Source organism: Neofelis nebulosa, chromosome 3 (genome assembly GCF_028018385.1).
Source record: "Neofelis nebulosa isolate mNeoNeb1 chromosome 3, mNeoNeb1.pri, whole genome shotgun sequence".
Classification (NCBI taxonomy): Eukaryota; Metazoa; Chordata; class Mammalia; order Carnivora; family Felidae; genus Neofelis; species Neofelis nebulosa.
The window spans coordinates 16,426,525-16,451,377 of record NC_080784.1 but is presented as its reverse complement, the minus strand read 5'-3'; the positions used below and the strand labels follow the sequence as shown (position 1 = coordinate 16,451,377).

Here is a 24,853-nt window from a genome sequence, read left to right as displayed (position 1 = left end):
GTCAATATTTAGGTTGGCTTTCTTTGTTGAACGTTTAGTCACTTAGCAGGAAGCAGCATGTGGATGTGCTAGTCAGTTTTACTCCCCGCAAATCATTCCCCAAACTGCAGGATCATAGCGCCAAATGGGCCTCAGAAGTGTCACCTGAATAGTAAGATGTTTGGGATTTGCTTTAAAATTGTTGTTTTTTTTTTGTTTTTTTAATGGGTGTAAAATGAGACAATATTAGCAAAGTGTTGATCCTGGGAAAGCCGAAGCTAGGGTCATGGGCATATGGGGGTTTGTTTTCCTATTCTATGGACTTTTAAATCCACGTGGACATTTTCATAATAAAATATAAACAAAACGTACGGGGAAAGTAGACCCCAAGCTAGTGTCACGTGTTCCAAGCAGGTAACAGCCAGATGAGACCATCTCTTTGTCTTCCTTTCCTTCTTTTAAACGTCAGGTCGTTACCCTACAGCCCTCTGCAACTTGTTGGATTTGTTAGGTTTTCAGCCTCCCCTGGGCCACCCACTCTTCCCATGGTTCCCCGCACCCTTGGAGTTATTCCAGCCCCGCCCTTCTCCCTCCTCCTACAGGGGGCTCAATCCTGCAACTCTTTCTCTGTTTCACGTGCTGCTTCCCCCGACACCACCAGTGTCTTCCCCAGAGCTGACGAAATCGAAAAGTCAGAACGGGGTCCCAGCCCCTTTCGAAGGCTCTGTTCTGTCTTGACGAGGCCCACAGCCTAAGCATATTTGGTGGGCTCCCTTCATCTCTGCTGTTTAGGGACACAACAGTTCCACGCTGAAATCTGTAAACCCTCAGAAGCGTCCCCATGTGTGAGTGGCCGGCCTTCCTCTCTGGGTAGAGGTCTGTCTATGCTCTGTCTCCCACTTAACCCTGCGCCGCTAAGCTGGTCCACTAGTTTGTCAGTCCCTCTGAAACCGCGATCTATTTTAAGAGGTGTAAGTAACTCTACCCAGCCTTGTGTCCTTTCAGCCTTCTTATCCAGGTCACTGCTATCTGATCGTGGTGACCTCTGCGAGCAACGACTGGGGGCCTTGTTCTTCGCTGTCTCCTGCACCAGGCCTCACCCTGGCGGGGACATGGGACGCTCAGCAAACTACACCCCGCTGCATGGGGACAAGCTCCAGCAGCTAACGGCTGTTTAGCCCGGGCGGAGGCAGGGCATCCTCCACCCTGGTTTATGGCTCTGTCGTTCCTAACTGCCAGCCGCCCCTGCCCCAGCACCGGCCGGCGCGAGCTGGGTCTCAGGGCATTTCACCCCCACCACCTGCCTCTGGCTGCTTCCACCTGGCTCTCTAGCCGGCCCTCCCATCGCTCTCTGGTTCAGTCATAGTGTTCTCTCCCTCCCGAAGCCCTCCACCACTTACTTCTTCACTTTTCGTCTAGATAGTTAGGTTAACTCTTTCTCGCAGGTGTGTTTGTTCACTGACACCCTGAACTCGTTGAGGGCAGAGGCAACACTGCAAATGCTGTCGGACTTCTATTTGGGAGAGAGGGAAAGTGGGGTTTTTTCCCCTGTGATTTTGTTCATCAGCAGTGGAACCTTTCTCAAAGGTGCCCTTACGTGGAAGTGCCCACATAGCTGGTCAGGGCCCAACACGGACGGTGGGAGCCTAGGGATGGACTTTCTGGGCAGGGCTTCCACCCCATCTGTCATTCTCCCAGAAGGACAGGTTGCCGCCCGAGGCCGTTTATGCAGCAGGTGGGAAATACATAAATACAAGAGGAAATGAACCGAATTGACCCAGTTATTATCTTCTTTATCTTGAGAAATAAAAAAAATAATAACACAGCAAAGTACACAGTAGAATAATAAAATCATAAATACCCAAATGCCACAGCATAGAATGAACAGGTTTTTCTCCTTAATTTTATTTATTTATTTATTTATTTATTTATTTATTTATTTATTTATTTATTTTGAGGGGAGGGAGGAGTGACAGAGAGAGAGGGAGAGAGACAGAGAATCCCCAGCAGGCTCCGCACTGTCAGCACAGAGCCGGACGGGGCTCGAACTCACAAACCATGAGATCATGACCTGAACCGAAATCGAGAGTCGGTTGCTTAACCGACTGAGCCACCCAGGCACCCCTAGAATTGGCAGTTTCTAACAGTTATTTTCTTTCTGTGTCGTGCTGTCATCTGGAGTTTCTGGGTGGCAGTGGAATCCTGTTGTTCAGTCCTGAACGTCAGGGGTGTGTCACCATCTTTTGCCTTCTCTGGCCTTGTCTTGGAAATGCTCCATGGTGTCAGTGATTGAAGGGGGCACACATTTCCTCTATTCCCGTCCTTTCTTTATCCCCACGGAGGCCCACGCAGGCAGCGATGAAGCTGGCTCAAGATTTTTGTTGCCCATCAGGGGCACCGCCGGGACCTGAAACAACCAGATTGTTACATCTGAGCCTACCTCCTACTCTTCCTGTTTTGTCTCCTTCCGTATTCACTCCTAAAAGTGACTAGTCTGGGACAAAACATCCGGAGGGACCCTGGGACTTAGGTACCCTCTCTGTGTGCGGTTTCTCAAACAAAGGGACCCTACTCCCCATTTCCAGGGCCCTGAGTGGACAGGAGTTCCTGCCTCACGGGGTCTGGCTCTAGCTATTGTTAAAGGACATTCGTCCTCTTAACTATTAAGTTCTTCTCCACCTCCCAGGAAGAGGAGCCTCCTGCTTCCTGCCTTGCTTTGTGGTTCCCCAGAGGCCGGGAAGATGGAGAGTCTGTTGTGGATTATTTTCATGGCAACAGGAATTTTATTTCCTTCTCTAGCTATGGTCATAATAGGCTGTACATAATGGGCTGTACCCCCCGGACCATGGCGTTGTGTTCTCTAATACACAGTCCTACAGACATAATTAGGGCCCTTCCTGGGCCAGATGTCAGCTGAGATAACATGCCTTGTTGGATTCACTTGGTGAGTTGACAAGTGGGGAGCCGGGCCCACGGAAGCCTCTTCAGGAGGGTTGGGTCAACCTAGCAAACTGGTCTTGTCTCCATTAGCTGAAGTGAGGCTGACTGGCTGAGGTCACCCATTTTGCCCAAGCCTGCCCCTTCTCCGACCGTTACCAAGAAATGTCCCTGCCTCATCTAAGTGACTTCTGAGAACTCACTTAACAGTGTTAACAGTGTTTGAAGGCCAATGGAAACATCTTGCTTCTCTTAAGAGTTTTTTTTTTTTTTTTCAATAGAAACTTTTCCTCGTGAATCCATGCCACTCACATAACCTGGATGTCTTCGCTGGGCATGTCCAAACTAGAATTATCTCTTTCCCAATTGGCTGGACATGGCAGGTCTTCGTGTCTATGCTGAAGAGAGAAGGGAGGAGAACCAGATGGCTCCCCCCCACCCCCCGCCCTCCGGAGAATGCTGGGCAAGTCATATTTGCAGCATCCCTTACGGCTCAGATGGCCCCCCACCCGGTGCTCGTGCTCGTGCTCGGTGGTCGGGGAGTCTCTGAGGGCTCTCCTCACCGCAGTCCCACCATTGCTCTATAGCTCCTGGGATGCTTCTCTGGTTTAGAAGATTCTCTTTTCTGTCGTAGAATAGTCACTTCTAGATGTTGGTGGCCAGTCGGGTCTCAAGCTCTGGACTCAAGCCCTCCTTCTGGCATTTGCACTTCTACTCAAGAGAGGTATTTGTTTACCCTCTTCCCTTTCTTGTGGGCAACCTTGATCTTTCAAAAAGTAATCCACAGTCTCCTGTCTGAATATTTGTCTACACATCTGCTAAGGAGAAAGAGGATCCTTGGCCTTAGATGACCTTGAGGTGACATTATATAGAAGTGCAACAGTTTGAGAAATGAAAAACATCATGGGAAGATGGGCAAGAGAGTTTTGCTTTTTTTTAGTTATCATTACTGACTTCAGGAGTAGAATGTAGTAACTGATCACTTATGTACAACACCCAGTGCTCATCACAACAAGGGGCAAGGGAGTATTTTTATGTAGCCTTTAAATCGGTGTCTTGCAAGCTTTTTCTTTTCCCCTCCACATCACCTAGGAGGTGCTGCTTACTCCTTTCTAGCACAATGGCTCGCAGCAGCAGCAGCAGCAGCAGCAGCGTGGGGTGTACAGGGAGAATGCTAAAGTTTAGAAATGTTTCAAATACCTCCTTGCTCTTTGGAGAATCACTGTTCTATAAATACACCCTCCTGGGGCCTGTAGCAGAAAACTGGTCAGAATCACAGAGGGTCGTTCCTAACTCAGTAACTGTTCATGAAGCACCTGTTCTGGGCAAGGCAGTATGTCCAGCATCAGGGGCCTATGAAGACAGATGGGAAGGGGCCCTGGCCCCAGGAGAGAGAAGCATCTATGTAAGAGAAGCAGACGCTCACCATAAGTATAAAATAGGAGATGCTAAGAGTCACGCAAGGGCTACAGATAACATGTTCCTGGAGTTCAGGACTGCCTCTGACTGAGGAGGTCACGTAAGGATTTATTAGAGCAACTGAACTATTTGGGTCAGTTTGGACATGTTATTAAGACAGGGCTCGGGAAGAGGCCGTAAGGAAAGGAGACCCCAAGGTTGGAGAATGCAGCGTGGGCGTGGAAGCATGGGGAGACTTTCTGGTAGACTCTTGGAAAGGGCCAGAGCTCCGCCCTGGGATACTGACCCTCCCAGCCTTGTTGAGGCAGGGAGCCGGAGGGGAGCTCGCCCAGAGACGCGTGGGGAGAGGATGGGCCGGTCCACTTGCACAAGGAGGCTTCCAGGACCCTGGGAACCTGCCTACAAACCACCTTCCAGCCTCCCCCCACTGCTTTGCTCCTCATTGTTCCACCGGTCAATCTCCTTCAATCTCCCGGGCTCAACAACCCAGCTCTCCGACTCCGACTCTTTTTTTCCATTGATATCCACTGAGTTACTAAATCCTGTTTTGTTTTGTTTTGTTTTTTTAGCGATTAAAAATGCCTTATCGTAAAGTAGGCATAACATAAAATTTACCATTTTAACCACTTTTAAGCATACAGTTCATTGGCATTCATTACATTATCGATATTGTGTAACTGTCACTGTTACCGAGTTCCAGAATTTTTGGGATGTTCCAGAATGTTTTGGGGATCCAGAATCCCCAACACGAACTCTGTACCTGTGAAGCAATAACTCCCCCTTCCCCTCCCACCCTCCATTCCTGTAGCTTCCATTTCTGTCTCTTTGAATTTGCCTCATCGAAGTCCCTGGAACACATATAACGTTTTGTAGGTTCATCCAGCTTATGGCCTGTATCAGAATCTCCTTCTTTTTTTTTTTTTTTTTTTTTCCTTTTTAAGGCGCAGGGATATTCCATCGCCTGCACAGGCCACATTTCGTGTGTATCCCTCCAATGCTTGGTGGACATTGGGATTCAGATCCTGGCTCTTTATTTTTTTTTTTTAAATTTTTTTTCAACGTTTTTTATTTATTTTGGGGACAGAGAGAGACAGAGCATGAACGGGGGAGGGGCAGAGAGAGAGGGAGACACAGAATCGGAAACAGGCTCCGGGCTCCGAGCCGTCGGCCCAGAGCCCGACGCGGGGCTCGAACTGACGGACCGCGAGATCGTGACCTGGCTGAGGTCGGACGCTTAACCGACTGCGCCACCCAGGCGCCCCAAGATCCTGGCTCTTTAAAGCTCTGTCTATCCCAGCTTCTTGGCATCCTCTTCATCGTCTTGCACGTTCATCTGCATTTGAACCACCGTGTGCCTCGGCGACAGGCCTGCCTCTTACGGTCCATAGGCTTTGCCTTCGGTCCCGGCCTCTGGTCTTGTTCTTGTGTGGGGCTGGGGCAGGACACTGGACTTCTCCTACGCAGTCTCCTGTCTTTGAGTCGAAGCTAATGAGGACTCCGTACAGTAAGGACCGTTAAGAGGATGACATTTCGTCATGTGTCTAATTACTCAGCACGGTGCCTGATACACAGCAAGTGCTTAGCAAACGGTGGCTCTTAAAGCGTAATTTCAAGCTGATTTTTCCTTCCTTTCTCCTACCCAGTGGAATCCTGTCACTTGTTCCAGATTACCTGGCCAAAAATCCTAGAGCTGAGGTGGGGAGTTGCTTCTGGCCGTCCCGTCCTATCCCCAGAGCCCGAAGTGGAGCTCGCATTCTTGGGCCTCCCTCATCCTGCGAGGACCGGCTCACTTTTGCTTTCTGCATGCAGCAATCCTTGAGAGCGTGTGACCTCTCTCAGAATTTCTTGTGCGCTTACTGCCACCTCGTTTTGCACTGTTTTGTGTATATATTTTTGTTACGTTTTTGACTTCCAAGCCTCACGAATGGGGTCTGCAAGTTTTTCACGGTTTGCACCCACATTTGAATGTTAAGTAATGCACCTGCACCCAAGAGAGGGCGAGGATTTCCCGACAACCCTCTTGTAGTCGTCATGTGTCACTGAGGCTTTCATTTTGTGCGGGTGTCCTCTTGGTCACTTCCTTTTGAACACCGTCAGGTAGAGAAGGCACCTTTCCTGAAACCGCCTCGTTCTCAGAAAGGCCAACTAAGTGAATTCGACTTTTCCTGAGCAAAGGAATTTAACACTAGCTGGGTTGCTATTTCTGGAGGCTTGACCTTACGAAGGCAAAAGTGGCTCCAAAAGTGGCTGGCTCTAGGGATGCCTGAGACCCTGTGTGAAGAAGTGTGTTCAAAGAATTTTAATAAAATATCAGGGAAATGTAAGTAGGGAAAGAGCACACATTTCTAAAGTAATTTATTTTGTCACGTGACTTCAATAGATATGTAATTTAATAAATACAGAAGCTGTTACGGGTAGACTTTGGCCATTGCATCTAAGCCCTACAAGTTTACCCATTCAAGTTGGGCACATTGTGTTTGGAATCTCATTACTTGGGGGCGTATATGGGAGTCGTGGCTTGGTGGCCAATATGAACAGGTGAGGTATGGCCCTAATATTACTGGTTAGAAAATTAGTGCTCGCTTCGGCAGCACATATACTAAAATTGGAACGAAAATTAGTCTAGCCTTCTATTTACCTTTACAGTTTTTTATTAAGTTTATTTCTTTATTTTGAGAGAGAGAGAGAGCGTGCACGTGCGCGCATGAGTGGAGGGGGTGGGGCAGAGAGGGAAGGAGAGAGGGAAAATCGCAAGCAGGCTCTGTGCTGTCAGCACCGAGCCGAACACGGGGCTCGAACCCACAAACCACGAGATCATGACCTGAGCCGAAATCAAGAGTCGGATGCTTAACCGACTGAGCCACCCAAGCATCCCCCTGCTTACCTTTAAAAGCTTTGTGTCCTGCTCTTTCTGACTTTGATGGCGTGGACAGAGAGTGGTGTCATAAAGAATTTTCAAGTTGACTTGAATATTTCAGCAAATCAGGTTTCTAAAAGCAGAGCACCTCTCCTTCATTTCTCCTTTTAAAATCTGCTTGGAAATTGAATTCGTGATCCCAGAGAATCACTTTAATGAAAATTATGTGGGTTTAAGGTTCACTGTACTTCGTTGGGAAGAAACACCCCATGGCAGTGGATGGGAGTAATTAATTCCCTGTGGAAGTATTTGCCCACCGCGCGTGGGATCCTGAAGTTACCCAGATGGTCTCTCTCCTTCTCATGCTCAGGATGAGGAGATGATCCAAAGGCAGCAAACGTGGTCAGGAATTCATGTATAGAATGGGCTTTGGACAGAGACCTCTGTTTTCCTTTCTAACTGGTGGATGCCGGCATCCCTGTTTGGGGAGAGCCCGACTGCTGTTTTGGTTCAGGAGGGGACGGCTTAAGCAAATCTAGCTTTAGGTAAATTGCCAGCCAGGGTTAAGGAGCACGAATCCAAGGGTTTTGGAGTGGCACACTGAAAGAACAGCACGCGGTCTGGCTGCTGCTCTCTTGTTCCTCCCCAAGGCTGAGCTCTGCCCAGCCAGCTCAGGACAAAGGGGGAGTTTCAGCCTTCTGTAAATAGCCTATTGTACAAGGGCAGGAGGTGGGGCAAGGAATGGCAGCGTTGCCAGCTTGGCTCGCTGCTTTTAAGGAAAGATGTCAGGATTTCTGCATTTGCTGCTGCTGGGGCAAGGGTGCTATTTATGTGGGTTTGCTTCAAGGCTGCATTCCTAGCAAAGTATTTCATCAAACCGCTGTTATTCAACCGAACGAAAGCTTGAGGAACTTTAGAAGGGGAGAAACATCCCGGTCACCCATTTTTTTGGGGGGTTTGTAAACAATATGAAGAAAATAAAATGATGATGTAAGTATAAATCTGCAAAATCATAGGAGGTCTGTGTGTGTATGTGTGTGTGTGTGTGTGTCCCTGTGTCCTTAGAGAATGATGCCCTTGTGAGTCACCTCTGGCCCCAAACCACTTTTGTGTGGTGTAAACAAAATGGTAGGAGGTAAACCTTTGTGTCCGGGTGGCCTTAGACCCATATGTTCAGAGTCCAGGATGATGGGGCAAATCCCGGTGGTTATGTAAGACAAGGGAGTTCAGATGCCCGGTTCTCATCAGGCCATGCAGTGTCAGTGCTGAGGACCTTTAGAAACCACCTGCTGTCACGGTTTCTAAGCCGGAGTGGGCTGCGGAGGACTCGTGAGCCGCATGTGCAGAGAAGTATGTGCATGTTCCCAGTGGAGAGGATCAGCGGCCCCGCAGAGGTTAGGAATTGTTCGTGTAGAGGAACAAGCATGACTTTAGGGTCAAGTTGGTGTCCCCGTCTTGGGATACACCTTGGGGAAACCTCTTAAGTCTCCATGATCATTTTGTATTGCGATGTTCCGGTGAGCTACAGGATGTGAAAGCCTTTCTGAAACACTAGATCAGTGCTAACTGTGTTGCCAGCTCTTCTTCCCAAAGTTTGGGTGGATAAATACCAGGACTTCTGTTTCCTGACAGTCGTGCAATCCAGTTTCTACTACCGTGTCCTGTGTATCCTGTCCTGTGTCCTGTCCTGTGCACAGGGCTACTTAAAGGCATCCTTCACAATGGTTCTTTGCGCTGGATGTGTGCCACGTTCCCCCAACCATTGCTGTGTTCTCTGTCGTTCTGTGGTTTTAGACTCCAGCTCTTTGGGAAATTCAAAGGACCCAACTGAACAAACACACTTTTCCTAAGTGCTGGGAGGAAGGGTGTGCAGGTGTAGCTGTTGGGGAAGGGAGAAGCCAGCTGCCAATAGTCTTGTGTGTTCTCAACTGAGAAATACTGGCTGCTTAAGCCTTTAATCCGATTGAATCATATTCTTAGCAAATAGCAGCATTATTACTTGCCTGGGCTGTAAACTTCCTGAGAGGGTGATGTGCAAATTTGCTTTTGAAAGAATTTAATAAAAAAAATATTCCAACTAGAACACCGTTGGAATAAGAAGTACAATCTGTCTGGGTTTTAGTCATCTGTTGGCAAGTGTGGGTCTTGATTCTTCTTAGAGACCTGTTGGGGGCTGTCTTAAAGCGTGGTGTTAATGTTCACCTGCAGCATTGAAGGGCTATTTATTGTGGCTAATATTCTCTGAACGAGGTCTGCCTGCATTTCTAAATACGCGAAGTGCCTTTTCCTTAATAGCAGTTACATAGAAGGAAGAAGATTTAGAATGCTTTGTATTCATGTTTAAGAGTCATTCTTCACGTGGATCTCAAAGAAGGATTGTCTTAGTTCTTTATTGGATGGGCTCTAGTTTTCCTATGGACAGCATTAACCAGTTGATTAAGTGAAGCTGGTTTTCAGCTTGTCTGTCACCTGGCTGCGAGCTGAGAGGCATGAATTAAACTGTTGTACCTTGTCATTATCACCCACTAAAGGTAAGAATTTAGCTGGGTTTCAACCCTTAGCATTACAGATTAGTATCTAATAAAGTGTTCTTGCAACGGTGCAAGATTACCAAATCAGTAATTTTCTGAAGTGTTTTTTTTTTTTTCTTCAAGTTTCTTTCCTAGACTTATCTCTAGAAATAGACATTTTTCTTTCTTCGTCTAATGCTGTCTACAGCTTGGCTCCTGCTGATGCTTAAAATAGAAAAAAAAATCACCAGTTTATGACTGTATTTGTTTATGGGGGGATTATTTAACGTTCCCCTCCAAGGACTGGATTCTGTGGAACAGCCCCTGCAGATTCACAGGATCTGGGCTGTATGGAAATGACTTCAGGGACCCCGGGGAGAGAAAAGCCAAGGGCAGGGGTGTGTCTGCCAGGGGTGGGAGATTCCTTTCCAGCCCGCAGGGGCGCAGTGGGCGTGAAGGCTGCCAGGGGGCGTGACTTGAGGGCCAGGCAGGTCCGCACAGGGCACAGTCGGGTTGCTTAGCGTCGGCTGGCTGTGCTGTGTATGGAATCTGGCCGCCTGCTGCCAGCGGGCCCGACTCCATCTGTCTGCTGGTCCTCACGGTCTCTGTGAGTGCGGGCCTTGCTCAGGGAGCCCTCACTTCAGCACGCCCTGCCGACACCGCCGGCTCAGTGTCGTGAGTCCCCCACCAGCTGGCTCCGCCCCGGAGAGCCTGGACCTGGTGGTGGGCGCCGTCCTCCAGCCGCCCCCCCCCCCCCCCCCCCCCCCCCGCGCACCCTGGCTGGCCTCGTGTGTTCACTGTGCTCCCGGACTGGAGAAGCTCCGCTCCTGTGCGTTCCTCTAGAATAAATCTGCTGTGGCCATACCACGGACAATCTGTTTCTTTCGTGGTCCATCGCCTGTTGGTTCGACATGCTGCCCAGCATCTGATCGTTTATTTCACTGGTTTTTAAAAATATGCCCATTGTCTCTTCTCATTGGGAAGCCAGGCAGAAAGAAAACAGTGTCTGTTTTCAGATCTGGCACTGGCAGTGACACTGGCTGATGCCTGTCCCTGCCCATGGGTGGAGCAGTGGGGTGACTGTGCTCCCAGCTGCTCATTGGCCCATCCTCCACCCGCTTCTCCTGGGAAGTCAAGTGTGAATTTTGTCTGATAGTTACCTTTAGCCCAGTGGGCAGCAGGACAGGAGTCGGCCTGTGACAAATGTCCTGAGAGACCTTGGCAGGTCGGGCAAACGCCAGCTGAGCTCCTCCCCCCGCCCCCCTCCCACCACCTCTTCTGCTCCGCAGTAGTCACCTAGCAGTCAGCTGTTGGTGGCACCTATGGTGAGTGGTATTGTAAGTAGGGGAGCTTCTCCTCCAGAAGTATGACCTGAAGAAATTTTGCTTATCTGTTCCTTCTTGGCTGTCATGGAAGGAACTTTCGTGTGTGTGTGTGTGTATGTGTGTGTGTGCACGCGCGCGTACCTACACAGAGTTGTGACGCAAGATTGCACGAGCTGAGCAAATACATTAAGATAGTGATGGCCAGTGAAAACACCTGATACTCTGCTCCTCTCTAAACAAAATCTACAGCGGTAGAGAGGGAGATTTAAAGATTTCTGTATCTGAAAAAAGAAAATTATGTTCAGTTTTGTGACCTCGGTATTTAAAAGGACATACAAGAAGGAACTCACAGCTACCATCTGAAGCACAGCTAAAGCGTTCACACTTGGCAGGCAGTTTTTGAGAAAAGCCTTTCAGAGCATTCGCTATGATTTCCTTCCCTTTACTGCCAAACATACTTTATTGTAGTGGTTCATCAATCATTTTCTAATTAGAATTATTTGTACTTATTTCCTGTTCTGACACTTTTTATGCTGATGTATATATAAATTGTCTATCCCATCCAATTTGAGGCTTTCATATACGTTAGGTTGTTTGTCCAATTTTCTTCTGTGTGTTTTGGCTTTTTTTTTTTTTTTTTTTAGTTTACTTATTTATTTTGAGAGACACAGAGTGTGTGAGGGAGGAGCAGAGAGAGAGAGGGAGAGAGAGAGAATCATTCCCAAGCAGACTCCACACTGAGCATGGAGCCTGACAGGGACTCGATCCCCTGGTCACGAGATCATGGTCTGAGCCGAAATCAAGAGTCAGTCACTTAACCGATTGAGCCACCTGGGCACCCCTGTGTTCTGACTGCTTTGTTGTTGTTGTTGTTGTTGTTTTATTAACTCTGTACCTTACGGTTCTGCATAAAGGACTAATCACAGGATGTTGGTAGATGAAATAATGATAGTACTTAGCATTTATTGAGTAGCTTCTGGGGCCCCATGCCATTCCAAGCTCTCTGTAAATCATGTAACCATTATAAAATCCCCATGAGATAGGTCTGTTTTCAATCTCCATTTTTGGTTAGGGAAACTGAGGCACAGAGAAGTTAAGTAATTCCAAATCATACAACTAATAAGCTGGGAAGACAGAATTTGGCTCTAGAATCTGGGATCTTAAATATTATTCTATACTTTTTCTCAAATGCTATGCTTCAGTCTCTCTCTAGATACGTGGTAGATGGTTTAGAATTTATGTACGTCCATTTATTATTATTATTATTATTATATTTTGGTTATAATATCTTGAGGAATATAAAAAATTATTTTAGCAGAATAGAGAACTGCAGTTTCCTCTGCATTTGTATTGCTGCTTTTATGGTACAGAGAGCATGGGGAAAGCGAGAGACATACCGACATGTAGGTTGGTCCATTGGACCGATCCAGAGCTGATGGGAAATCTTTCGGAAGAAGGGGGAGCAGACGGCTGCTGGGTGGTTTGGGCTTACTTGTGCCTCTTCCCCTTTTCTCCTCATTAGCCCTGATAGCGAGACTTGAGTGTATTTGATTAGGTGGGAGAGAACAGAGGCACACTATCAGGGAAGAAACTGGTAACTTACGCCACTTGAGCATGTTATGGCGAGAATTCTTTGTGAGTAAAATCTTTTTAATGTGGGGAATGGATACTTGGCACAAAATGATGGAAGTCAAATGAATTTCTGACGTGTTCTTAGAAAAATGAAATTCGGCAGCCAGGAAGAGAGCTGGACCATCAGGCCTGTGGGTTTAATGCCTCGATTGGTCAGCCAGGCATCAAGTGGGATGGTTGGCCATCGGGAATTCTGGAGACAAGTCCTGCCTTGCTGGAATGAACATGACATCTTTTCTCTCCTGACAGAATTCAGCTGAGGGAGCCAGCGACACAGGACAATGCAAGCCCACGAGTTGTTCCGGTATTTTCGAATGCCAGAGCTGGTTGACTTACGACAGTACGTTCGCACTCTTCCGACCAACACGCTCATGGGCTTCGGAGCTTTTGCAGCCCTCACCACCTTCTGGTACGCCACGAGACCCAAAGCCCTGAAGCCACCATGCGACCTGTCCTTGCAGTCTGTGGAGGTGGCGGTAAGTGGAGGGGCCTGCTGGCCTGCCATGTGGGTTTTCTCTGCATTTCCCCAGATTTCCCATTGAATGCGACACTGACCGGTTTCCGTCACCATCAGATATTTGCAAGGCCACTTTGTAAGCTAAACTGTGTTCAACAGACTGACGTTTGTCTATGTTAATAAATGGAGGGTGGGGGCCCGGAGGATTCCAGAAAGGATGGGCCCGGAGTCCCTGCTCTCGCAGGGCTGATGTTCCAGCAGAGAAGAGAGATGTCAAACAAATGTTCCAGAAAGAAGGATTTCATCTGTGGTATACCTGATACTTAGAACACATCCCCCAGCTGTTGAAAGGGACTCTGAGATTTCACCTAGGATGAGGCGAGGCTAGGAACTTGCCAGAATAACATGGCCACAGAATCTCAGGTAGGACATGATCACGCAAGGGCATTCAGGAGGGATCCAAGGTTGAATTGTTGAGGACTGTGGTTGTACATAACATGGCCAAACTACAGGCCATGCTCTTGTCCTCATGAAAATGAAACCAGAGTGTGCATTCCCTGGTTAGGGCATAGCGGGTGGGATGGGACAGGGAAAGCAAGGGACCCTTTCAGAAAGAATTTTTTCTTTTTTTTTTTTAAATTTTTAAAAAAATGTTTATTTATTGAGAGAGAGAGAGAGACAAAGAGAGAGAGAGAGAGAGAAACAGAGAGTGCCTACGAGCAGGGGAGGGGCAGAAAGAGAGGGAGAGAGAGAAAGAATCCCAAGCAGGCTCTGCACTGTCAGCACAGGGCCCGATGCAGGGCTTGAACCCACAGATCATGAGATCACGACCTGAACCAAAATCAGGAGTTGGACGCTTAACCGACTGAGCCACCCGGGCGTCCCAGAGAGATTCTTTCTTGATGTTTCTGCTCTGCTTTCCTCCCTTTTGAATCTCTTTTGTATAAAATGTGAGGGGTTGAAAAGACGAAGCAGCCAAGTTCTCACTGGTGTCCTGACTCTCCACCTACTCTCTGCGTTGTGGTTTCTTGCTTTTCCCTACCTAAGTCAGAATCGATTTTCAGTATTCATAACTCTAAATGTACATAAAGAATGTCTCTTCTTCCCCTTCCTGCCCTGGTCCCCAGGCTGATGGCCATGAGGAGGAGAGGGTACCCTTCCACACGAACCCTTGGCCTGCCTGATAAGGACCATTTTATTACTTACAGCATTTTAGTTCTTTTAGACAATTTTCTTGGATTCATTAATTTGAAATTTTTATAATCTGTAGAAGATACATCAGTCTAATTCAGACCAAAATGTAAAGATAAAATGGCCGAATTATTGCCAAGAAAAGGTGTTTTCATACCTTGTTTAGAAGGTAAATGTGACTTAATATTTCACTTCAGCCAGTGGCGGCTGGGTGGCTCAGTGGGTTAGGCGTCTGACTTCAGCTCAGGTCATGATCTCGTGGTCCGTGGGTTCGAGCCCCGCGTCAGGCTCTGTGCTGACAGCTCGGAGCCTGGAGTCTGCCTTGGATTCTGTCTCCCTCTCTCTCTCTGCCCCTCCCCTGCTCACCCTCTGTCTCTCTCAGGAATAAATAAACATTAAAAATTAAAAAAAAAAACAAAATTTCACTTCAGCTAATAACAAGCCAAGAAGGAGTAGAATTTAATTTTTCTAACACATGAGTGTGGGGTTTTTGACATTCCTTCTCTTCTGGTGGAGGACCTGGTGCCTCAGGGTAGCATCGCCATTGCTATGAAAAGAGTACTTGGCAAGTGCAGATTTAAGATATTTATAATTTAGCAGTAACTGTAAATGCCTAATTCTAATTGTATGAGAAATTGTGGAGGCACTTACAGTGTGCTTTTTAAGTTCCAGCTTAGCATAAAGTCATTCTGAGACTTATTAAAATAAGCATTCATGTCCTCTGTAGAACGGTGGAAAACTACTGATAAGCAGAAAGAAAATTAAAATCTATAATTCCACTACCTGGTAGAGTCTCCCTGATTTTTCTCTTCGCCTACAGAACTGGATTCAGCTTTGATTTTCAGAATTTGTCAGTCTTGGGAGTAGATACAAAATTTGTTTCGCATTTCTTTTTTTTTAAGATTTTATTTATTGTTTTGAAAGATAGAGAGCAAGTGAGTGGGGGTGGGGCAGAGAGAGAGGGGGGGGGGGGGGGGGACACAGAATCCGAAGCAGGCTCCAGGCTCCTAGCCGTCAGCACACAGCCCGACGCGGGGCTCGAACCCGCAAACCACGAGATCATGACCCGAGCCAAAGTCAGACGCGTAACCGACTGAGCCACCCAGGCTCCCCTGCTTTGCATTTCTAAAAAGAGAACTTAAAATACTGAAATAAAGACAAGCTTTGAGTTCTGATGCTCCATAACGACAGGTGCTTTCCTGTAGGTAGCGTGGTCATAAGGAGTTCTGTGGCAGAAAGAAGCACTTAATTCATTTCATTAAGTATTCATCAGGAGCCTGTGTATCTGGCACCGATGTAGGAACTGATCGTCAGAATAAAATACTGTTGTTTTGTTCCTTTGTTCCTTTGAAAACAAGTGCCATTTGCCAGTCCACACCCTGGTCTCCCGCCCTGCCCCCATTTCGCCTCCAGATTTCCACCCCCCTCTTCCCATAAACCTTCCATGGGTGTTAAAATGAGGCGTCTGCACTTTTTGGTTCTGCTGCATCTGATACCAGCCACACTGGCTGATTCCACGCTACACCTTCTTAAAGCTGTGGCCCGGAGGTTCTTGAGAAGTTACAGCTTCTAACATTTCCTTCTAGAAGTCAGGGTGACACTGGAGAAACAGATTCTGATTTTGTGGACATGTAGAGGGTGTCCTCTGTGAAGGAAAATAGTCAATTATTGTCTTGGGGAACTGCATAAAAGTGGGAATAATTAAATTGTCAGCCTTTTGACAAGAAAAACAAATGAATAAAAATAAAAGTAACATCCCATTTATAGTTCTCTAAGCTACTTTGTGAAGAAAAAAATATTTTGCTATGGTAGTATTTCCCTTGCTGTTAAAGAAATTGGATGAACTAAAATAAATAAAGGTAAGTAAGTAAGTAAATAAATAAATAAAAAGGGTGATAAAGAGGACATTAGCACCGTGCTGTGCCCCGTGTAAGAAAAGCAGTGAGGCCATAAGCTGCAGAACGGGACAGAGAAGCTGAAGTTCGGAAATGAATCCAACAAGTGTCTCTTCAATTTCACACACGGTGTGATCCGGACCCTATGTTGAGGGCCGAGCCCGTGCCTTTGTGGTGGCAGCTGACACCGTGTGTCAGCAGTGTGACCCGAAGGCCTGCCTTTCCCTGCGTGTCAGGGAGGAGTTCCATCTTCCGCGGAATTCTTTTGCTTCTGCTCCCTAACTCCAAGCTGTTAGGGGGAAGCAAGTTTCTCTGTGTCCGTGTAGTCTCTACTCACTTTCACAAGTGATTCACATGTGTCCAGGTTTCCGCTGGTCTCTGTCTGTTGGCCGAGATTGAGATCCCCGTGTCCCCCGGGTGAAGATGACCTTAACCGCAGTGACCGGAAACCCTTCGGGGCTAGTCAGGGGCCCAGGCCTTGGTGGTCGCAGCTTAGGGACATAGGAGAGCGTGATGCAGCTAGAAGGGACCAGAGAAGCAAGCGGATTTGGCAGAGGCTGGACCTCGCTCCTCTGCTTAGACCAGGAAGACAGCTTTGGACAAGTTCCCCTGACTTTTCTGACCTTCACATTTCTTATCTGGAGAACAGAAGTGATAGATCCTTCCCTCCCTCACGGTTAAGAGGACTGCCTAGATACTTGCAGAGGGTCCACTTGGCCCATACCGAGTGTCCAGTAAGTGTTAGTTTTCTTCTATGAAGGCCTCCTCTTTTAACCCTCAAGTTTTATACACAGGAAAACAGCTGAGTCCCAAGAGGCGAAATTATATTACATAGTTAATGAACTATCTAGAGCTTTGTTATACTGCCTTCATTACAGTGGTTGAAAGTCAGGTATTGTAATAGGGCTTTACAGGGGGTGGGGAGGATAATAAAGTTGGGGTCTGTCTAGGTTAATTTGAAGAATCAGTGGTTAGACCTTTGAACCCAGGAGCAGGCTCTTCTGAAAATGGGTATTGGAGGCAAAACCGTCTGAAGGTAATGCAGATGGAAGGAAGAAGCGGGGCTGGTGATGTAAGAACGGGGGCTGAGGTTCCACACATGAGATGGGTGTGGGAGCAGAAAGCGGGCTGGTGTGGGCGTGAGGCCCGGGCCGGGAGCATAGGGTTGTCACAGCCAGGGCGGCGGTGGCAAAACCGGATTTCTGGTGAGCTTCTGCCTCCCCGCATCCTCTGCCCGTGCCCCAGGTCAGATGTAGATGGGGTCAGAGCAAAACTTGGTGCTGGTCGGTCGTAGGTCCACCTCCCAGAGTTTAAGGGATTGAGGCACCAGACCATTCCAAAGCGTAAATGAGAATCCAGGTAATTGCTGAAGGAGGAAGTGGAAAGAGTATGGGAATTCCTAGATTTGGTGGGAGATGCCAGAAGCATTGAAATGGCTCACTTGCCAAATTAAGACAGAAGGATTTATGATGTACTTAAATGAAAACCCAAGCTATTTGCCTTGTCTTTGAATATTAGAGAAGGGAGTAGACTGCAGAACGTAAAAAACTTTTCTATATCTCTAAGTCCATAGCTTTCTTAAGACTTCATTTTCAGAATATCAGAGCTTAGTTTCAGACTTACCTCGGGTAACCACAAACAAGTCAGTCCATAACAGATTCACTGTTTAAACTTGTTGGTTACTGGACCTTGGTTGTAGTGTGGGTTCATATCTTTCAATATGCAGGATCGGCTCTTTGGGGATCACTCATCTTGGCTCCCAAGTTGGATGACTTCCACACCAAATGATCTCATGACATTCAGGCACATGCTGGCTGGCTGGCCTTTTGGCGTAAAAGCTTGAGATTGATACAACCACATGTTGGGATATTTATGATTAGCAACTTGCCTTAAGATTTGATTCTTTTTGGGGCGCCTGGGTGGCTCAGTCGGTTGGGCGGCCGTCTTTGGCTCAGGTCATGATCTCGCTGTCCGTGAGTTCGAGCCCCGTGTCGGGCTCTGTGCTGACCGCGCAGAGCCTGGAGCCTGTTTCGGATTCTGTGTCTCCCTCTCTCTCTGACCCTCCCCCGTTCATGCTCTGTCTCTCTCTGTCTCAAAAATAAATAAACGTTAAAAAAAAAAATTAAAAAGAAAAAGATTTGATTCTTTTTTTTTTTTTAAGTTTATTTATTTTGAGAGCTCACGTGTGTGCACACGAACAGGGGTGGGGCAGAGAGCGGGAGAGAGAGAATTCCAAGCAAGCTCCACACTGAGCATGGAGCCCGATGCAGGGCTTGATCCAACAACTGTGAGATCCTGACCTGAGCTGAAATCAAGAGTCGGACACTTAACCGACTGAACCACCCAGGCACCCCTTGCCTTAGCATTTTAAGCCTGTGCTATAGGAGGTGACACTCTGGATTCGATCCTCCATGCTTCACAGAGTAATTATCTGATGGCCTCCCTTCAGCAAGCACTTGATCATCTGCCACGTGATATGCGCCCAATACCTGGAAGAAGAGGCTGCTGTCCTCATGCAGCTTGTAGGCTGGCCAGCGGTCCTCTTGAGGTCTCCTTCTGTCCCTGGCAGAAGGTGAGGGTTGTCCTTAAACTAACAGGACAACTTGTTCTCATGCCATAAAGCCAAAACTCTGGTTCATTCTCTGATAAGAACCCCGAAAAAAGCAAACTAAATGGAACATATCTGGCCTGTGGAAGCATTGCTCAATAAATGTCATGGTTTCCTCACATAGAACTTGCAGAGACAAAGTGTCTACCTCTGGGCTAATGACATTGGCAAAGCCAAAAGTGGCAATGCCAAAAAGAAGTTGACTCATGGAAGCATACATCAAATCACATCGCGTATTTTAGGTATCTCACACTTTGGTCAGTTACACCTCAGTAAGGCTGGGGGAAAAAACAAAAAAACCAAAAAACAAACAAACAGACAAAAAAAAACAAAGGGCAAAGCATGGCGATACCCTGGACTTGAATGGCTGGGGCTGGTTCCGGGTGGGGGTGCTGTCGTCCAGTGGGGTGGGACCAAACTCCACAGTGAGGCAGCGATGCAGGGAGAGTCTGAGTGGGAGCTGGGAGGGCAGAGCAGGAAGGGAAGTTGTCTGGGAAGGGCAGGTGCAGTCAGATGGTGGAACTAACACCGGCCCCACGGTCTGTGCAACAAGTGGCAGAGCATCTGTAAGAGGGGGCGTTAGACTCCCGAATTTGAACCCAGTGGGAGGTAGCAGGTGAGCATGACGAGGAAAGGAGAAATGTTAGGAGCGGTCTAGTCGTTTCTGCAGTCACTTGTAAATACAAACATTAATAAAAACAGAATTCCCATCTCCAGCAAGACTCGGAGTGGTGGAGCAGAAGCACATGCAGGACTTTGGAAGAATCTCCTGGTTTGATGCTCTGGCTTCCTCCCTGCGGGTAATGCTTGTGCAAATCCTGTTTTTAGGCATTAGCTTTCGTTTACTTGCCATTTGTAATTGCAGGTTTCTAGTCCTTGTTCCCCACTGCCTGTTCTTCTCCGGTCTGATTGGAAAATAATTGTGCATGTGGTCAAAGATGTCTGCAAAGATTTGCCTTTCTAATCCTTTTTAAAATGTTTACATTTTTTTGAATTTGTTTCTGAGGGAGAGAGAAAGAGAGAGAGAGTCGGAGCATGAGCGGGGAGGGACAGAGAGAGGAAACACAGAATCTGAATCAGGCTCCAGGCTCTGAGCCTTCAGCACAGAGCCTGATGCAGGGCTCGAACGCACGAACCACAAGATCATGACCTGAGCCGAAGCTGGACGCCCAACTGACTGAGCCACCCGGGCACCCCGCCTTTTAATCTTACCCCTAGTAGCTTGCCTGCTGTGGTGCTCAGAGAGTTTTCAAATGCATTTTTCTAAAGTGCTATGGCATCCGAGGGCATTTTCAGCCAGCGGCCCTAGCAGTTGGGGCCGTGGGGGTGGATGCAGAGAATGTATTTGGAGGGGCGTCTTTGTTTAGACCTAATATTCTGGGAGTGTACGAACGTCAGCACTTTCATGCCTTTAGGTAACTTTAGCACCTCTTCCAAAACGAAACAGGCTTCTTCGTAACTAAGTATAACAAACCTCGTTGGTTACTTTGTCTTCACTCACATTGCAGAAAACGTAACTGAGGTTCTCTGTGTTTTGAGGCTTGTCTGCTAATTAGAAGTGACCAGTGATTCGAATGAGGCGGTAGAAGTGTCACTGCTGGTCATGGTCATGGGGCAGCAGTGGGTGGCGTGAGTGGGCTGCAGAGTGAAAGACGGGCATTGCAGAGAACTGAAGGCAGGTTTCTGATCTTCGTGCCAAGACTAGGCCGCAGAAGTATTAAGTAGCTGCCTTGAGGAATTCAAAGAAAGAAAGGTGATTGTTTTAGGGGGAATTTTTTTTTATTTCTGGATTCCATGTAAACCTGGCAGTAAAAGCTTCAGTTCACCGAACAGGAATATGGTAAAGCAGGTCTGAGAACACGATTTGATTTTGTACAAATGATGCTGCCTCTCACAGGCTTCATTAAGCAGGGAACATACACATGTTCATAAACGACAGACGCGTGTGCTGGAATATTTGTTTAAGTTTAAAAATAGCGTCCCCCAAGCAGGGTCAACGGGTGCCAGGTGAAAAATGGCAAATGTAACCCTTCTGAGCCTCTCGACAAAAAATCCCTGCTTCGCATTCATGTCTTAGAAGGCCAACCATGGGGCGCCTGGGTGGCGCAGTCGGTTAAGCGTCCGACTTCAGCCAGGTCACGATCTCGCACTCGTGAGTTCGAGCCCCGCGTCGGGCTCTGGGCTGACGGCTCGGAGCCTGGAGCCTGTTTCCGATTCTGTGTCTCCCTCTCTCTCTGCCCCTCCCCCGTTCATGCTCTGTCTCTCTCTGTCCCAAAAATAAATAAAAAACGTTGAAAAAAAAAATTAAAAAAAGAAGGCCAACCATGGATGAGAAACAGACACCGGTTCCCTTTAGAAGTCAGAAGTGGGGCAGAATGTTTCGCATATTCCAAATGGCAGGCATGTAGAGATGTTATAGGCAGTTTTGTTTTGCTGGAACAATGTGTGTTTGTGGGGGTTTGGATTTTGTGACTCCAGACTTTCTTCCCTCTCGCAGAGGTGGGAGGGTGCCATTTGCCCTTCTGTGGTTGGCCGATTTCCCCTGGTGATGAGCCTGAAATGTGCTTGTCAGCCTCCGCCCCAGCCCCCAACCTAAGCAACTCCTCCCCTTGGGATGGCAGTGGGGAGGTGCTCAGGAAGAAGGAAACAGGAGAGTGAACTAGGGGTGAGATGGAAGGTGTTCTAGGGCTTTAGAGGAAAGTGTTGAAGAACGGAAGAAACCCAGGCGGCCATCTATGATCCGGGCCCGGCTCCTCCAAGATGGAGACTAACAGCGTGGGGGCGAGTTTGAACCCTGCTTGTGATCCACAAAGAAACTTCTCACCGTATCGGATGTCCGTGTCTCTGGACAACATTTGAGATGTCACATGAAAGCCTCCCCCGCAGGTTCTTCGCTCACCTGTGGAGTGGCTGGCTGGCTACACTCAGGTGCTCAGGAAATACTTACCCTCCGTCGTTCCTGCACTCAGATGACAGAACCCAGCACTGACGTGATGGTTCCGCCCTTTCTTTACTCCCTGGGCGGAAAGGATCTGGGGAAGTCAGCTAGTTAAAGGGTGAGCATCAACGGTGAGCCTGAGGGTTCTTCACTCCGCGGGGGCATTTACGGTGTAGCCTATCATGGGGCATCTAGGTGTGTTTTAGATGTTCTCTTATCATTCGGGAAACATGGTTTGGAAGGCCACTTACTGGCTGGCCTTTACAGGCCCTGGTTTGATACAGCAGAGAGCCCAAGAGGTCACTGGATGGAAGAGTAGTTTTGTGCCTGTTTCTAGAAAGAAGCAGACAGTGTGGTCTGCGGAGGGTAAGATGCACATAAAAACGTGTAAAAATGCCAGTGCTGGGAAGAGTAGTTCATATGGAGGATGTCGGCAACAGCAAATAAAAAAATAAAAGGTCTCCCCACCAGCCCCGCCACGGCCCCCCCACCCAGGGCTGTGATTCCATCTGGAGCCTTTCTCCCAGAGACGGATTTAACATTAAAATCCACATGCGTCTTCAACAGTCTCCTTACAAGTTACATCACTGTTCTGTTCTCCTTCCCGCCCGTGTCTCCCTCCGTCTTCCGGCCCCTTCCCCGTTAGAGGGACTAAACAGTAGTAACAAAGGAGGAACTTGACTGTCAGGGCCCACATTGAGGTGAGTGACACCACAGTTTCTAAGGCCTGGGTCTTTCCATCCCTCAGAAACCCTCAAGGGTGTCATTTTGTTTTGCATTTAGATATGAGAGTGCACAAAATGACTATCACCATCAAGAGTCCTTTTTGTCAAATACAGGCTTCCCCTGTTATCCGAAAGTAGAGCGCCCCCATGAAAGCTTCTGTAGGTCTAAATGGCATCAGTCAAGAGCGTCCGCCATTTTCCAAAAGTTCAAGTTAGCCACTTCCCTTTTATAAAACACCTACATTAGTACAGTAACAGCTCTTTCATAAAAGCAGAACTCCTCTTCAGATTTCTTCTGGTTAGTGAAAACAGACAAGTACTCATTGGGTCTTTCATAAAAGTGCCATAAAATGAACTTTCAGAAAGCAAAGGATCCCTGTATTGGCAAGGGTTCTGGTCTTGGGGACCACTGATAATGCAGATGTCCACTGTGGCCCTGCCCTTATTGGCCCTAAGTGGATTGAACTTGAACCTTTATTTCCTAATTCAGCCCACGTGGGGAGACTGACCTCAAGCGGAACCTTAGCTTCTATAGATGTTGCAGAATGTACTCATGAGCAGTGATTTGCCCATTGTGTGTTTGATTCATCATCTTCTATTTTTTTTAGCTGGAAAACCTATAAAACCACATGAAAGAAGCGTATAGCATAATCCTCCTTGACACTCAATCTTACTGACTGATTTCCTGCACATTGAATTGGGGTTGTCTGTTTAGCTCTCCGTTTCTTGAGCGCCATTGAAACCACCCCCATGCCCCCAAATCTGTAGGTTTATACCAGAAGTCCAGAAGGGCCAAGTTTAAAGTACTTTTTTTTCCATTTAAGTAGATGTTCCTAGAAATAGCTAAATGTACTTGCACCATCCAGTAATGAAATACCCTTCTTTTGAAATGATTCGAATTTGTAGCACATACAGACATCTTGAGCTTGGTGGTTATAGCTGGGCTTCCCAATGCTCAGTGCAATCCCTCCCCTTGGTAGGCATAAGTAAGGTTGCTAACACCCAGTGTTTACAAATAACATTTTTGTTCGAGAAGAATGGTAACACGTATGCACATCAAAAATGATGATTCTTCAGGGGAATGTGTGCTCATTTCACAGAGTGACACATTTCAAAGCATAGATCTTGTTTAGTGCCCTCCCTGCCCCCCCCCTTTCATTTCAGGCTCCTCTGTTGAAATTACAGACTTGCCTTACAAGTCAGTGAGTGTGACCTTTTATCCAGTCTCACCGAATCGGTGTGCCTTTTTGGCATAGAACTCTTTCACTGCTTCCTCTTCAAACTTCTGCTAATTATTCTAATGGCTAATTAGAATAATCATAAATATCTTGTCTTCGGATTACTTTGTTAAGATGATTTGGGATGTTTGGGATATGACTAACTTCTTGAACTTGGATTTGGCTGTTTTACCTCCATGTTTCTCAAAGTTCTGAAGATTATATACCACCAAAAGATTAACCTTCACTCAAGAATTATTTAACCAGAGTTTGTTGTGAAATTATACTCTACAGCAGTGGATTCTCAAAATAGGACTTGGGAAGTTGACCTGTGTTGAGAGGGACATTGTCTCCGTATATCCAAAGCTTAGCTAACTCTCTTCTCAAACCTGGCCCCCATGCCCAGCCTTCTGTTTCTGATAAAAAATGGAACTGCTATCTTTAGACCTCCTTCTCTGCTCCTACACCCAGGTACTTGCCAAATCCCATTCATTAGCCAGTACTGCTTCTGGGGTCACCCTTCTCCCCATGCCCACTTGCCACTGCCCTCACTCAGGTCCAAATGAGTGGATTTCCCTCCCTCCCTTTCTTCAGGCTGCGCAGGTTTCTTGTAGATTTCTTTCTGAAGCATTACTCGGTTCCTCACCACATCCCTGCTGGGATCCTAATGCCTCCAGGCTGGTGGTTGTCACTATATCGTGCACCAGAATCCCCTGGAGAGTTTGCTAAAACACGGCCTGCTGGATCACACCCCCAGGGTTTCTGATTCAGCAGATCTGGCGCAGGGCTAGCTAGTTTGCTTTCCTTACAAAGGCCTGGTGTTCCCCAGACCATCCTTGGAGGACTTCAGCTTGAGGGTGAGCCCGTGCTCCCAAGACTCCAGGCTACTCCTGTCTATTCTTTCTGACTTCCTCTGTGCTCTTTGCTTAGCTGGTGCTCTTCGGAGCCCCTCGAGTGATGTAAGAATAAGACTTGGGCTCCTTCAGAAAAAGCTCTGAGTCTTGTTCGCCTGATTCCCATCTGACCCATTGACAGCTATAAGGGTCCTCAGCAGAACGCATGGGGAGGGCAGTATTGCTTTAGCAGAGACACCACTGAGGGATACCATGAATGAATGAGGGTCATGATAAGAGGTGTAGGGGACCCTGTCCCAGGCTGAGGTG

At 47.5% G+C, this 24,853-nt stretch overlaps 1 protein-coding gene across 6 annotated transcripts in view; it reads left to right on the top strand.

The window, feature by feature from the left end:
* Window positions 1-24,853, top strand: part of ACSL1 (acyl-CoA synthetase long chain family member 1) — a 72,741-nt gene that overhangs the window by 9,305 nt on the left and 38,583 nt on the right. For 4 of the 6 annotated variants that reach the window (XM_058720000.1, XM_058719995.1, XM_058719994.1 and 1 more), the window contains exon 2: window positions 12,909-13,135. In XM_058720000.1, the coding sequence (XP_058575983.1) occupies window positions 12,941-13,135 (195 nt within the window). In that variant the 5' untranslated portion in view covers window positions 12,909-12,940. Of the gene's footprint in view, window positions 1-8,158; window positions 8,183-8,566; window positions 8,587-12,908; window positions 13,136-24,853 lie in introns of those variants that run through there. The other 2 variants (XM_058719999.1, XM_058719997.1) reach the window with 2 other exon arrangements.